This window comes from Miscanthus floridulus, chromosome 13, assembly GCF_019320115.1.
Source record: "Miscanthus floridulus cultivar M001 chromosome 13, ASM1932011v1, whole genome shotgun sequence".
NCBI lineage: Eukaryota > Viridiplantae > Streptophyta > Magnoliopsida > Poales > Poaceae > Miscanthus > Miscanthus floridulus.
The window spans coordinates 77,734,560-77,750,486 of NC_089592.1; the positions used below are offsets into that span (position 1 = coordinate 77,734,560).

The 15,927-nt window shown below is 42.1% G+C and overlaps 1 protein-coding gene across 1 annotated transcript; it reads right to left on the reverse strand.

Annotated features, from left to right (window-relative positions):
- Window positions 1–14,001: 14,001 nt before the first annotated feature.
- Window positions 14,002–14,996, reverse strand: LOC136500101 (CRM-domain containing factor CFM3, chloroplastic/mitochondrial-like). Its single transcript, XM_066495510.1, has 2 exons — window positions 14,855–14,996; window positions 14,002–14,297 (listed from the first exon to the last, which is right to left on the reverse strand). Exons 1-2 carry the CDS (start codon window positions 14,994–14,996, stop codon window positions 14,002–14,004), a joined length of 438 nt encoding a protein of 145 aa, XP_066351607.1.
- Between the last annotated feature and the right edge of the window lie 931 nt (window positions 14,997–15,927).

The window sequence follows — 15,927 nt, forward strand, 5'->3', positions numbered from 1 at the left end:
ATACTAGAGCACCACATCAGCCTCTCTATCTTCTGCCATCCATCCAGCCTCACATGCGGCTGGTTGCGCCCTCAAGCCGTTCGAAGCGCTGCATGTCATGACATGCCCCAGCCGCTGCGATTCACGCGGAATTGGCGAGCGAGCTTCGCTCGTTTTGTATGCCGAGTGAAAAACATGGAATAGCTCGCGGCTATATTTAGATAATGAGATGGAGAGACAACCTTTTGCTAATAATAGCCATATTTACATTTACAAAATGATTTACCTACTCTCTTGGAGATGCTCTTAGCGTCTCGTTTCATACACAATTAGTAGGAAAGAAGTTGGTTGGTTGGCATCACCTGATAGCATGGATAGCAAATGTAAGCTTAACGTGAGTGTGGAGATGTTTTTAGGTAGACTCTATGTCCTAATTGATCTTTTTCCAGTTAATTCTATGTTTAAAGAACTTCTCAACACAAGGTACTCTCGGGAATCAGGATTGAGAGAATATGTAAAAGGAATGTACCATTAAAAATCAAAATCATCATGTGGTATAGGTGAACACAATACGAGCATCAATTTTTAGGCTAAAAAGAACTGAGCTTTTTAGGCTTGAGCTGAGAAATAAATGCATAGGTAAATAGGTAATACTAGCAAAGGACAATATTAAAAAACTTGGAATAATGGAAGTAAAAAATGTTGCTTTTCAATAATGATATGAAAACCATTTAACATCTATATTTTTATTGTCACTTCGTTTAGTTCATTTGGAGGGTGGTGCATATACCATGTAGTCTAATAAATCATCGAATTAGTGATAACCACATGTCTGGGAGTTGGGTTTAACTATGGAGTAGGAAATAGACTAGAAAGATGATGTTAATGGGAGCTTTTGCTCTTTGTTAGCAAATGTGGCTTAGTAGTAGAAATAAAGTAGCCATGGATAATTCACCTTCTAAATCATTCTTTTGATAATAGAACCTTTATCAATTTCAAAATCATTACATCTAAGTTGACACAGACATTGAAACACTCTAGTCATCTGCATAACCAAAATACACACAACTTTACAAAAAGATTTTAAAAAGCTTGTTCAGGCACACTAAGAACACTCAACCCATGTGTCTGAGTAAACAACTCCTTGGCTACCTGTACCAACCATCGAGATGTCTTTGCAACCAAATCCTATACCGTTGACTTCTATTGGACACCCCATGTAAAATCCAATGTATAACTAAGTAAATTAAATAACCTTCAAAGAGGATGAATTATGTTTATGTTCAAAAAAACATTCTAATTCATACATGCAGATGAGGGATAATTTCTGTCCTTGGACGTTGCTATAGCGAAATGAAGAGGTCAAAGTACCAATCAAGAGAAGAAAGTTAGTCCATGGAGAGACCATGGCGGGGATGCAATTTTTTGTCAACAATGGATGGAGATTTAGCAATAGGGTCATATGTGCTCACTGCTCAATAATTTACCTCATGAAAATCTGTTACGGTGTATACGATTTGCATTTTTTGTTTGTGTGTTGTTTCCAGACTGCTATTGAATAGTTTTAATAATTCAAGTTACGATGTTTCAAAATAAGCAAAGACCAGAAAGATTTTCCCCTTCAATAATAGCGGACCTAACGCTCGCGAAGTTCTAGGTGTCGTCTATGAAATTGTATGTTTTTATTAATCTTCTTGCTGAACACAATGTCAAGCAATACCTCAGAGTACACCGAGCCCTGGATCGGGCCATTGCCCATCACAATGGCTCGAATTCATCACTGGCTGCTCCAGTGCTAGGGTTGGAGACGGGCCAATCGACAAGCTAGCGAGAGGGTGGTAGGGTCACTTGCAGTGAAGCACATGGATCGTACCCCACTGCACGGCAGCACCGGGTCCCCATGAACAGCAAATGATGCCCAAACTTCCGTAATTGCATTGGTCCACAAGAAGCATGCAATGTGGGCTCCGGCCGGTGGCCCACGCCACGCGTGCACGAAAACCTCGTGCGACTTGAGTTGTCTAGCTGCTGACGCACGTGAGTCGCAGTGGCTGACATCGGTAGGCTGTACTGTACAGGTTCATGCATCGGTGTGTGCATGTATGGAATTTTTTTTTAATTTTAATCCTTTTTTAATATAATTTTAAATCTAACACTGTCGGGTTTTTTTAAAACTAACACTTTTGGTCGCGCCTATTGCCCTGGCGCAGCCAAATGCCTGTGCCGCGCCATGCTTGGTGGCGCGGCACAGGGCTGATGTGGCGTGGGCCGGCCGGGGGGGCGCTGACGTGGCGGGTCTTGCCGCGCCAGCGACCTTGGCGCGGCAGTGTCGCGCCCTGTTGCGTGGCATGGCTGGACCAAACATACCGCACGAGCAGCCACACCACCTGGCCGCTGCGCCTGCCGCCGGCCCGGGCTACCTGGGTGGTAGAATCGAAACGCGTCGCGTCCGTATTTTGTTGAGTTTTTTCATGGCCGAATAGAGAATTTGATAAGCCAATAATTAGTTTTTCGTCTTTCATAATACGGTTATGCACCATTTTAACTAATCAATTACGAAAAATTACCACCGGTGTCCAGATACGCCGGGACTGTCGGTTCCCAAACGCAGGGTACTTAATCTCGCCGGCGGTGCTGCCGCGACTCAAGGAAATGAATAAGAAACAAGTTGACAAGCTGCCACATAACATATTCATTGTTTTGACATAAGTTTGACATAACATAACCAAATAACTCCGTAAGTTTCGTATGCCAATATTCGTTTGACCTAAACAAACTAAGACCCAGGAGTGTAAGGATCCCTCGGACGCCTCTGTCTCTTCGGATTTGTTGGCAACACATTGGGAGTGTAGCCAACATCGGTATGGTCGCATCGACGGTGCGTACGGCTCGTACCCTGCAGGTATATGATACGCACGATTACTTATAATTCTTTATGATCGTTAGTTCATGGAGCCTACGTATTGAAACAAACTATCTTTGTTAGTACCTGTGAGTTTCCTTGGGTGCCAAACAGGGCACCACCTAGCTGAGACATGCCAATCTTGTCCTGCGGCCATTCGTCCATCGTGCTGTCCGCGGAAGCCCGGGGGTTTGTCGTCGTCGTCATCGTCCTCCTCCTCATCCTCGGTTGCAGGGTCCTTTCCAGCGCTATGATGTGGTGGTGTACGCACCGCGGAAGTGGCATCCTACGTCATCGGCTGAGAAGAGTCGGCTGGTGTCCTCAAAGAGGCTGAAGACGTGCCACCCGACCGCGCGGGGAGTGGCGGTTCCTCATAAGGAGTGTCCATACAGCTCAACTTCTGAGCTAGCTTCCTGCAGCTCTTCTTCACCTTCTGCATAAATAGACGTTAAAATTAGTTCATTACCCAAACGCATATACAATAAAGAAATATTTTTGAAACGGACAAGTTTATGTTTACCACCACAAAAGCCGCGAGAACGCCTGGCCCCTGCCCTCTAGATTCGTGAAGCCGGAACGCTGCTTCGTTGGACAGCCTTGATAATTGTGTCGCCTAGGTACAGAAACGCGGTTGGACAGTTTTAGTACACATACTTAATACCAAAAGGATAACAAATTGTACCATTCAAGTATCTTACCACGTATCTTTGAAGCGGGGCTCTCTGTAGCTATGTGTCCTCCCTAGTGGTAACGTCGTACATATCTTCGATGACATCTTTCTCCAAGTCCTCGTCAATCTCCACGTCAGTGTACGGGGGCTTAATATGTGTCCTCGTAGACCTATGAAGCCACCGCAGGTACTGGTCAAAGGTGTGCTGGTCGTGTGGAGGACCCGCAAGGACCACATGTGGTACCCTGGTCTGTCACAAATGGATGTACGAGCTGTGTGTCACGCGCCAATCCTTGGTCTTGTACCTCTTCCTACGGTCAAACCTACAACAAAACGATATTAGTTCTACCAAACACACCTCTAAATTGTAGCATTGTTATTAATCGATAACACACCCGTGCAATACTTGATTGGTGGAGTAAAGCGGTGGTGGGTAGCCTGTCATTCTACCAAACTGTCTGCAGACCCGGATGGGCAAGTGAATCTCAACCACATGAAAGAAAATAAGAGGGACGTCGCAGCGATACTCGTGTGACTCGTCCCTAGTGACAGGACTCAGATAGTCCTGGAGCTCCGGAGAATCCCAAGGACACCAAAACACCTGAAATTTCGTAATTATGTTAGGTTATGATATAGTGTACATCGAAGAAGACACTGCTACGATAGTATAGAGAGCGTAACCTGGTGCTGTGTCAGGACGCCGAGACCATTCGTATACTCCCTGTACTTGCGCCACGCATTCCCTCTGACTAACTGTGCTTCCGTCTAGATATACAGAGCTGTAGGGAGTGTATCATGCCCGTTCAATTGCTGTATTAAACACGATAATAAATTAGCAACAAATAATCTCATCATATCTAACTACCTGGAAGAATATAATGAACCGAAGTACTTACCAGTAAACCATTATTAAGGAGCCTCCCAACAGGCAATCGTTCCCAACACCAAACCTGGAGTAGGTAGGAGCAACCCCCAAGGTTCGCATGTCCTGAGATGCGACGGCAGGCAACGCATAGCTGTCGATACGTCCATGCTAGGACTGCGCTGCCCTAGCTGTACCCCGCTATGTTCTCCCATAGCTAGCGAAGTATGTCAAGGAAGATCCAGCTGATGGTGTTGCCTAAGGCGTCTGGGAAGAGGAAAGCACCAAAAAAAGTACCAGAGCCACACTCGAGCGAATCTATCGATCTGTGCCTCCTCAGCTTGTGGGTCCAAGTACTCAAAGCGCTCTGTGATCCAGAACGACGAAACACCAAAACTTTTCCTGTAATTGATCAAAGAAAATGAGACTCGATGCCAGCTGTAAAGCAATGCAAGTATTAAATAGGCTTGAATTACTCACTTATTTTTCTTGGAAGCATCGTCGTCTGGTGGAAGAAAACCAGTAAACTGAGCCACCAGCTCCCTCCAGTGATCGTTGTCAACTATCCCTGACACTGGAAGCCCCCCAACCGAAGGCCTAAAATAGCCTTCATGTCCTGCGACGTCAAGGTCATCTCGCCACAAGGTAGATGGAACGTGTGGGTCTCAGGCCTCCACCTGTTATAAGAATAGAACGACTGTTAGTTGCCTCCAATTTGTTACAAGAAAGTTTACGTACAAAGAATGCACTCTCACCTGTCTACAATGCAGTAAGTAGTGCTGGGTTAAGGGGCGAAAGACCATGGTTGACAACACGGACAAGCTCGAGGAAGCCGGCACGCCGTATGTACGGCGTATAACGCTCGTCCAACTGATGCGCCCTGGTGTGAGTGCGGGGCCTCAAAGGAGGCAAGGACACCTCTGCGTCGTTGTTACTCAAGATGTGTGCTCGGTGCTGGTCATCGTACTCCACCTCCAGAATGAGGTACAACGGGTACTGCATGGGAGAGGCCATCATGTTACAAATTGATAAACAAAGCGTTAGAGTATTCAAATTAACAAAATTCAAGTTAACATTAGTAAGTTCACAAACAAATTCACTAACCTAACTAGCATAAATCTCTAAACCCAAAATCCTAACTATACTAGATAATAAATACATAATCAATCCATATACAACTTTGGTTCTAAAATTACAAGTAATCTCTCCGTCTCAAAATAAATACACATCTTGCTTCTCGAGTAGTCAAATATGTTTAAGTTTGATCAAAACTAAAAAAACGGTATCAATATTTCTATCTCCTAATAAGTTTATTACGAAAGTATACTCCATACTTAATGTAATAGTACCTATTATGTATCATAAATATTAGTACGCAATTATATAAATTTGGTCAAAGACACTAATAGTCAATGAAAATAGCCTCGATGCCCCTACATGCTCCTAAAAATGCTAGCACTAGTAGACCATCATCAACTCTTTTGCTTCTGCGATGGCCGCTCGAGGATTGCGAGGGCACGTGGGGTACCATAGGGATACAAAAAATACTAACTATACTAGATAATAATAAAAAAAATATGAAATCGAGAGGGAGGTACCTTAGGAGCGGGCAGCCTTGACGCGCCGACGTTCGTGGCGCGGCCGGCTAGGGCGCTGCGCAGAGGGAGTGGCCGGGCGCGGCGTGGGCGAGCGGCCGAGGCCGGGCCGTGCGGGCGCGGGCGGGGCGAGGCGAGGCCGGGAGGGCGCGGGCGCGTGCGGCCGCAGGCAGGGCGCTGGCGGCGGCTGGCGGCGGCGTTCGGGCGGGCGGGCAGGGCAGGGGTGCGTGCGGGCGGGCGGGCTCACACGCGGTATATATCTGGTCCTGCCGCGCCACAGATCAGGGCGCGGCACTGCCACGCCAGGGTTGGTGGCGCGGCAAGACCCGCCACGTCAGCGCCCCCCAGGCCGGCCCACGCCACGTCAGCCCTGTGCCGCGCCACCATGCCACAGGCATTTGGTCGCGCCAGGACAATAGGCGCAGCCAAAAGTGTTAGTTTAAAAAAACCGACAGTGTTAGATTTAAAATTATATTCAAAAAAAGGTTAAAATTAAAAAAATCCATGTATGTGTATGCTTTTCCTGATTTTCCTCGTACAGAGGCTAACAGGCTTGTTGGTTTTCAGTAAAAAAAAAAAAAGCACACACACTACACGTAGCCATGGACAGCCTAAGGGCTTCTGTAATGGATATTCCGTCGGCACCGTTCGCTTTTCCCAGAACAACCCCCTCGAAGAAATCTTGGCCGAAATTGTTACTTAGGGGCCGTTCGGCTGACATAAATGCAGCTGAAAACACTATTCATTTTGAAAAACACTGTTTGCTCTCTCACAAATTTCTACAGATTCATCCATATTCCTCCAAATTCCTCCAAACGAACAGGCCCTTAATTTATATAAGCTTTCATCAGACAGAATCAATCGTGGGGTCGTTCTGCCATAACCGAACAAGCCCTTAGTTATTCCTAATTTCCTATATATTTAATGTGCCTATATGACCGGCTCCTTTACATTGTCAGGTTAAATCCACAGATAATTAGGTTCCACTACTACACATAGTTTAATGGACGCGGGCATTGCAACCGCCTCCAATCAAAGACCTCTATTAATGGAGAACAATGGCGACGGTTGCTTTGCTCGTCTCGGTTAATCGATTAAAAAACTAAAAAATACCCATGAGCCCGCATCCATGCCTGCATTCATGGAACACCCATGTTTAAGGGACAAAATTATGTTTTTTCTCACTTTCTCCGGCCACCTTCGTTATATTGTTCAGTGTGTGGGTCATAGACTGGAGCAGCATCTATTTCTAAACATTATGGGCAAGATGTTAGATGATGCCCAATTGATGTGAGTTCTAGTTTGGAGCTAGCCCCGTCTCTATATTGGAGATGCCCTTACGTCTCCAACATCCCAACGTAGGCAGCGTGTTCCTCCTTAGCCATAATTTCATAACCTGGCCCACATTTTTTTGGCACTATGGTTAGATTTTGAGTGCATCAAGTAGATTTGCCGCGCTGCTATGGTCCTTGGATAAAAGTTTGACAGGGCCTTACCTTGGCCGCAACGCTAGTCTTAGTGAGTATGCTTCAGACTTTTGTCGGACAAAGCGTTCACTGCCTCTGTAGGCGCCTCTGAAATGTTGTGGTCGTGATATGGATGATGAATGGATACGTGGAGCTCAGACAATGCGCCACGATGGTATGTTAGGGAAGCCCTAAATAGCCACTTCTCTACCAGCGCTCAAATAATAATTTCTTACAAAAATTAGTGACCAAAGTTTCACCTCGCAGACTGTATATATCAATGTCTAACTGCTTATATTTGTGACAAAGATAGTACCATGCAAGGAGTTCGTAGTAAAAGCTAAGGAATTCTTTCAAAACACTTTGACTAAAAACAAAAATAAGTAAGATTTGAGGAATTCTTTCAAAACTCTTTGACTAAAATTGTTTTCTGAGAATAGTAGTGGTAGACCAGACAACCTAAAACTTCTCTTGTTGTGATAGGATTACAAGTAACAGGGAGTAGCCAAACTCATGGGCCTTTGTAAGCCTTATAAGCATGAGACCATGCCGGTTGCTGGCTCTCGCGTTAGAACACAATAGGGCTAACCTTTTACTGCACCAATTAAGAGTGGGCCACGCCCAGTGTCGGTCCTGAGGATTTTGGGGCCTAGAACCAAAGTAAAACTCAAGATCCCTTTATAAACATGATAAAAATAATACTCGATGTGTATATATAAAATTTTACCAAATTTTATATGTATCCAAAAGCAATATTCATATTAAATAATTAGACATATTAAATTACCTTAACACTTTCTTCTAACATTCCTTGATGCAAAGTCATTGATGATGGTATCAATATTAATCTAATCCAATAATTTCTTCTCAATGCATAATGTTGCCAAACCATTTAGCCTCTCTTGAGACATTATAGATCTCAAATGGTTCTTTAACAATTTCAATTTGTAGAAGGTTCTTTGAGCTGATGCCACACTCATGTGCTTAGTAAATAATATGCAATAAGCAATGAAAGTATTAGGATAACAATCCTTCCTGACAAACTCAAAAATCTCCATAGCCGACGTCACTTCTATTCTTGGGTTCAATATCACTATCTTCTTAAGTGAAGTGGAGTTGACCTTAGCTGAGGAGCTTTATATCTCATTGCTGTGACACTTCTGATCTCACTCTCTCAACTCTCAATGGGTGTTGCACAAAAAATTCACAGATAAACCTTCAACTTGATCAACCAAAAATTTTCATCTTTTGGTAGAACCAGAAAATAATGCATATATTTGTTGCACAATTTAAAAAGTGATAACTTTGCTACAAGATCTAGCCATATCAAAGAGTGAGGTTAAGACTATGGCAAGCACATGGCATGTGCAAACTCTTAGATTTACACAAGTAATCGCCTTTGATTGACCTCTCTTGTTTTTTCCTTTCATATTAGATCCAATATCATAACCTTGTCCCCTAACATCGTCCATATCAAGACCAAAAGGATTCATGGAATCAACAAATAAACTAAAAAGCCTTGAACCAGATGTGTCATCTACATTTAAGAAATTAAGAAAGTACTCCTCTATTTTGATTTTATCATCAAACATGTTAACAAATCGAACCAACATACTCATTTTCCATGGTGACTAATATCTAGGGTACAATCATGGATAACTGAGAAATATTTGGTCTCTCTTTAACAATCTTGATGATAGAATTTATCATCTAAGAAGCCATAAGATTTCTATCGTGCCCACCTCCGTTAATAAAAAACAATTGTCTCCAAAAACGAATTATGTGGTAGTAATACCTCCTAATATCATGAGATCTTGATCCTTGTTCTGGAATGAAATACTTGGATCATGTTCCCCATCTCAAACTACCATTTCGAAGAGGTATACCCCTCCATGTACTAAGAACTCAAGAAGTGTCGATCCACATCCCATGTATCTATTCCTCGTCCTTATCGTACCAGGAACCTTGTGACATCGATAGAGGCGCGCAGCGACATGGCAGCCCGCACTAAGCCCTAGAGGCTGACGCTCATGGGCGCGTGGTGGTGTAGTGGCGAAGGTCCACTGTGATGCCAAGATGGCGCTCGCGAGCATGTAGCGTCAGGGCAACGAGCAGCAGGCAGGCACATGGTGGTGTGATGGTGTAGGTCCACGGCTGCAACATGAAGGAGATGGCATAAACACTACCGGAAATAGTAGGTATGCCGAGTGCCTGAGGGTTTGCTGAGTGCATTCTATCTAGCACTTGGCAAACCTGTTGTGTGCCGAGTGCTGCTGTGGAAACATTCGGCAAACATATTGCACTCGGCAAAAAAACATATTTGTCGAGTGCCTTAAAGTAAACACTCGGCAAATCATAACGAAACACTCGGCAAACATCAGGCACTCGGCAAAATAGCAGCACGTGCGCCAGCCGTGCAACGGCCGTAGCTTGAGCGCACTACCGTTAGCACTTTGCCGAGTGTCCATTAGTGACACTCGGCAAAGACATCATTTTTCGAAAGTTTCTTTATGGCACTCGGCAAATTAATCATTTTGTCGAGTGTTTTGTGTTGGCTCTCGGCAAAGCCTAAACTTTTTTCCCTCGGAAAAACATATTTGTCCGGTGTGAGGCCTTACCAAGGAAATGAAAAGAAATTTCGAACATCTTGTTCAGGAAACACGACCACAAACGTGTTGTCGAATGGTTTTTATATTCTAAAAAAGCAAATGAAGTTTGAAAATCATGAGATTTGTCAAGATCTCATGATATCATATGTGGAGGCCGTGGTAAAATTTTAAGAAGGTTTTGGACAATCTGTCACGTACGATGTTTACAAATCGAGGTATCTCAGAAGAAGAATCGTAGCGTTGAGAATGATTTGGTGAGATTTGTAGTCAAAGTGACGATCGAATTGGGGTTTGACTTCAAAACTTTTTATATAGGCAATAGAGAACATAGATTGATTCATGTGTAATTTTGGTAAATTTTTGGATCTATTTGATAATTTTAATTTGTTAAGTGCAATTATAGAATTTTAATTGATATACATTGAATTTGAGCGACAAACTGCATGAAATAATAAGTTTTTTTCACTTCTGCCCTTTAAACTTTTTCTACTCTCTACAAATAACATGTGGTACTCCATGTTAAGATTTGTATATTTCTAAAACCGTTTGCTATATTTAATTAATTTATTGCATTTCAAGGAATTTTTTGGTATAAGTAAAATTCGAACTGCAAGTGACTCAAATAATAGAATAAAATGAGTAGAAAAATAATATTCATATTATTGAGTCCATTGTGAGGCCTTAGCAGGGAAATGAAAAGAAATTTTGAACATCTTGTTTAGAAAACACGACCACGAATGTGTGGCCGAGTGGTTTTTAAATTCTAAAAAAAGCAAACAAAGTCTGAAAATCATGAAATTTGTCAAGATCTTGTGATATCATACGTGGAGGCTGTGGTAAACTTTTGAGAAGGTTTCGGACAATCTGTCATGTATGATATTTAGAAAACGAGGTATCTCAGAAGAAGAATTATAGTGTTGAAAAGGATTCGGTAAGATTTGGAGTCAAAGTGACGATCGAATTAGGGTTTGACTTCAGAACTTTTTGTATAGGCAATAGAGAATATAGATTGATTCATATGTAATTTTGGTAATTTTTTGGATCCATTTGATAATTTTAATTTGTTAAGTGCAATTATACAATTTTAATTGATATACATTGAATTTGAACGACAAACTGCATGAAATTATAAGTTTTTTTTCACTTCTACCCTTGAAACTTTTTCTACTCTCTACATACAACATGTGGTACTCCATGTTAAGATTTGGTATATTTCTAGAACCGTTTGCTAAATTTAATTAATTTATTGCATTTTAAGGAATTTTTAGTATATGTCAAATTCGAACTGCAAGTGACTCAAATAATAGAATAAAATGAGTAGAAAAATTATATTCATGTTATTGAGTCCGGTGTGAGGCCTTACCAGGGAAATAAAAAGAAATTTCGAACATCTTATTCGGGAAACACGACCATGAACGTGTGGCCGAATGATTTTTAAATTCTAAAAAAAGCAAACGAAGTCTAAAAATCATGAGATTTGTCAAGATCTCGTGATATCATACATGGATGTCGTGGTAAAATTTTGAGAAGGTTTTGGGCAATCTGTCACGTACGATGTTTATAAACAGAGGTATCTCAAAAGAAGAATCGTAGCGTTGAGAATGATTCAGTAAGATTTAGAGTCAAACTGACGGTCAAATTAGGGTTTGACTTCTGTACTTTTTGTATATGCAATAGAAAACATAGATTGATTCATGTGTAATTTTGGTAATTTTGTGGATCTATTTGATAATTTTAATTTGTTAAGTGCAATTATAGAATTTTAATTGATATACATTGAATTAAAGGACAAACTGCATTAAATAATAAGTTTTTTCACTTCTACCCTTGAAACTTTTCTACTCTCTAGATACAACATGTGGTACTCCATGTTAAGATTTGGTATATTATAATGGAATAATATTGGTAGAAAAATCAAATGAAAAAAAGAAGGAAATGAAGAAAAATGAAAAAAAGTGGGTTTGCGAGTGCACCTAGTTTGGCACTCGCCAAAGATGGGGTTTGCCGAGTGTCATATCTGGGACACTCAACAAACTCCCCTCACGTAGCCCTACGCACAGTATTTTAGGGTTTAGGAAAAGGATGATACGAAGGGAAATGAAAAAAACAACTTGGTTTGTCGGGCACTCAGCAAAGATGGGTTTACCGAGTGTCAAATCTGGGACACTCGGCAAACATCTTTACGAGACCCACACACGTAGTAGTTTAGTTATTAAAAATGAAAAAAAACAAAATAGGGGTTTGTCGAGTGCTAGATCACGAGCACTCGGCAAACCTCCCTTGTAACCACCCTAATCCCCACCCGGCTGCACACACATGCACACACTCAAACAGTCAAACACATAGCCGAGCGCCCACGCTTGCCCACACCACGCCGTCGGCCCCACTGTTGGCTCGCGTGTGGACAACGGGGGCGGCCTCGCTGGACTCACGCCGTCCTATGACCCACCAACGCTACTGGTCTCGTGTGCCGCCGCAGCCCTTGCCCATGGCTACCGGCCTCCCACACGCTCGTGACTGTCCTGGCCTTGCACGTCCATGTCGGCCTCCTATGCGTCGTCCCCTCGACCTTGCTGGCCTCCCACGGTGCCGTCGGTGTCCACGCACGACCCCGCTGGCCTCCTGCACCGACGTCGAGGTCGAGAACGTTGCCACCGTTGAGAGGTATGCTATTGCTCGTCCACCCACGGCAGCCCGCCTACCTCCCTAGTTAACCCCGCCCCTGATGCCCTCCCCCAAGGAGCCAAAATCCTAGCCGTTTAGTCTAGTCACGGTCTCGTAGACCACTCTACACCACAACACCAAAATTAGCGATGGACGATCTGACGCTAAAAGCGGTTACAGCGACAGACAGTCTGACGCTAAAAAGTTATAGCGACAGACTTCTGCAGACGCTGTAAGTCCTGTCGCTAAATATCTTTAGCGTCAGATAGGACTTTTAGTGTCAGACAGTCCGTTGCTCTGAATTTTTTTAGCGACAGATAGTCTGCTGCAACTCTTTAGCGACAGATAGCCTGCCAGTACTCTATAGCGACAGACAATTTGAAGTTACAAATATTTTTAGCGACAGATGGTTTGACGAGATCATTTAAATGCATTTAAAAAAATAAAAGGCCATTTGGTTGCAAATTAATACAAAAATAACATCATTTTGCACATTTCTCATACAAATAGATTCATGTGCACATTTTACATACAAATAGATTCATTTATGACGAGTCCAAACATTCATAGAGGAACTAAAGAAGATACACTACAACAAAGTGACTTCTGATGAATGACTCATGGCCTGGACCAAGCAGTATGCTATCGTCAGGAAAAAAACATTTATCTACACTGGAAGAAAACTTGTTAGATCACTGTGGTCAGCCTTCAGACCAACTCGGACTGCTCAGCAAGTAACAAGGCCTCAAGTTCTTCTCTCCGTTTCTCCAGCTCCTAAAACACCATACAGATCGAGGAAAAGCGGAAAGATGAGTTGGCAGTGATGGTGTACACAACAAAAATTGTACCTGTACCATAATCTTATAGTGTATCTACTTTTCTAAGGATAAAAGAGCAGTTTTTTTCTAACTAGCACTGAAAACATAAATCAAGAAGGTAGTATGCCTAACGGTTTCCAACAGAGATGATAATACAGTTGGACCAGACTTGTCTTTTTCCTTTGTTGATCAGTTATGATAATAAGAACTTCAACAGAAAACCAAGCGATAACAAGATTAAACTGCCAGCCATGAAATACCCCAAGTTCAACCAGTAATCTGCAATGCAATATCCTGCCTAACTTGGCTAGCAGTAGAAAAGTGCGATCAGCGAAGAAAACATATGTTAATAAAGAATTACCTGTAGATTTCTTACTGCTAGGAGTAAGACTCCCAAAACTTGGCTTAGCCAATTCCTCAGGTTTAGGATAATGAACTAAGGAGACTCGCCGTGAAATCTTCCCCACTCCCTGTACTTCTGCTTTGACAAGAGATTTTTAGGTCTGAGCGTAGAAGGGCACCGGTAGTTCTTCCCTTGGAACACAACAATGGCGTAGCCTTTGGAGACTTTGTCAACTGAAACTAGAATTCCCCCGCTCTCGGCTTCAAGTGATAGTGCTATCCTCTTCACTTCTGCAAAAGACTTTGCTTTCACTAGTATCTTCACTAGCTCCCTGTACTTCCAGTGCAAGTGCATGTTCTCAATTGTGCCATCAAAAACTCCTCTTCTGCCTGCAAGTGGTCAAAAATGAAGAAAAATAGAAAGAAAGAAAGAAACTGATACAAGAATCATTTAAGGACACTAGATCTCATGTCAGTATATAATTGGTCAGGTTATTAAAACAAAGAGGTGCAGTAATGCTTCCAAAAAAATAAGGAATTGCAAGGAATGCAAATAGTTTGTCAATCAATCACTACAAAATCAGAAGAATCCAATATTCCAATGACCCTGAGAAAGGTAATATAGATTACTCCCTCCATTTGTTTCTAACTGATATTTTAGGAATGCAGAAGTCTGCATTTTAGTAGGTGCTACAACTGTTTTATATTTGACCTGCATCTTCATAGAACGTGCATACCTCAATGTGTGCAACATCTATGCGACTCAGTATCTTTGCTCATCAGCAACTAAGAATAAAAAAATGAAGGGTTGAAGAGACAGGCAATCTGAGACAGCAACAGACTAAAAATGTAACAGGACATATGTGTCCTCAGGTGACTGTTTCCCAGTAACTGTGCAAAAATCCAACACCAAAAGAAAAACACACACACACACACAAAGGAATTACTGAGGAGTAGAAATGCCTTCATCCTTAGACCAAGTTTCCGAAACATGAACCTCTCTTCATCCGTTATTGTTTCAGGTCTAGAATCTTCAGTTGGCCTCAGGGCTGTCTCAACCTTTCCTAGTACCCTTTCAGCTTTCTCCATCTTTTTCTGTGCCTGTACATAAATAAAGTGAAATTGATTGGATTCAAATCATATAACTAGCATCTTCCAATGATACAATGCGTACAAGAATTTAGCCACACAAGCTTAGATGCAACATGACCCTATATTACTTATGACAAACAACAAAGCCTCTTAGTCCCAAGACAGTTGGGGTAGCCTAGATTTAAAACCCAACAAGAGCCACCAACAAGAGCACCTCTGCAAGTTCTGAGGATAGGAAATCCTTCCCTCTGTAGAAGACTATAAATTCATTGTTCCTTGAAAGCATTACACCACCTATTAATTTCTGATGTGGATTGAAACAAACATTAGCTATGAATCATTAGTTCACTACAAGACCTACCCAAAAACTTAAAATGGATAAGTGAAAAGAAAAACAGCAGTAGCAGAATTTTTTATCCCATTTTTGTGTTAGCCCACAGAATTTTTTTTGGCCCAGCAACATAATAAACCACGGCGCCACGCAACTCGAACACCACATAATACAACGCACACATTGCAGCCCAAATAAACAGATTGCAGCCCAAATAATGCAGATTACAACCCAAACAAAGCTGATTACGTTTCACAAATAAGCCATGCAACAAATCCTAATAACCAGTTGTTGAGGTAAAGCAGATTCAATTTACATCACCTATCATCTAACTCAATCTCTTTCAGCTGATTTTCAGAAAGTAGTAGAATAATCTGCACCTTGAAAATAATCTGACCTGCAACCTGCAAATGAACAAAACAACAGAAAAGAAAATAACTGTTGGCAATGAACTTAAATAGATGCAACAATAATCTGCACCATGAACTCAATTGTTAGAACTGGAATATATACTACATGGTCCATCGTCAGTTATCCACAAGGCTACAGAAAATCTCTAAACCATATTCTCATTTCTCATCTTACTAAGAGTCAAAA

Coding starts and splice junctions, on each gene's coding strand:
- LOC136500101 (XM_066495510.1), bottom strand. CDS start 14,996: ATGGAGAAAGCTGAAAGGGTACTAGGAAAGGTTGAGACAGCCCTGAGG. Junction 14,298..14,854: donor GAAGGCATTTCTACTCCTCA/GTAATTCCTTTG, acceptor GACCACTTGCAG/GCAGAAGAGGAGTTTTTGAT.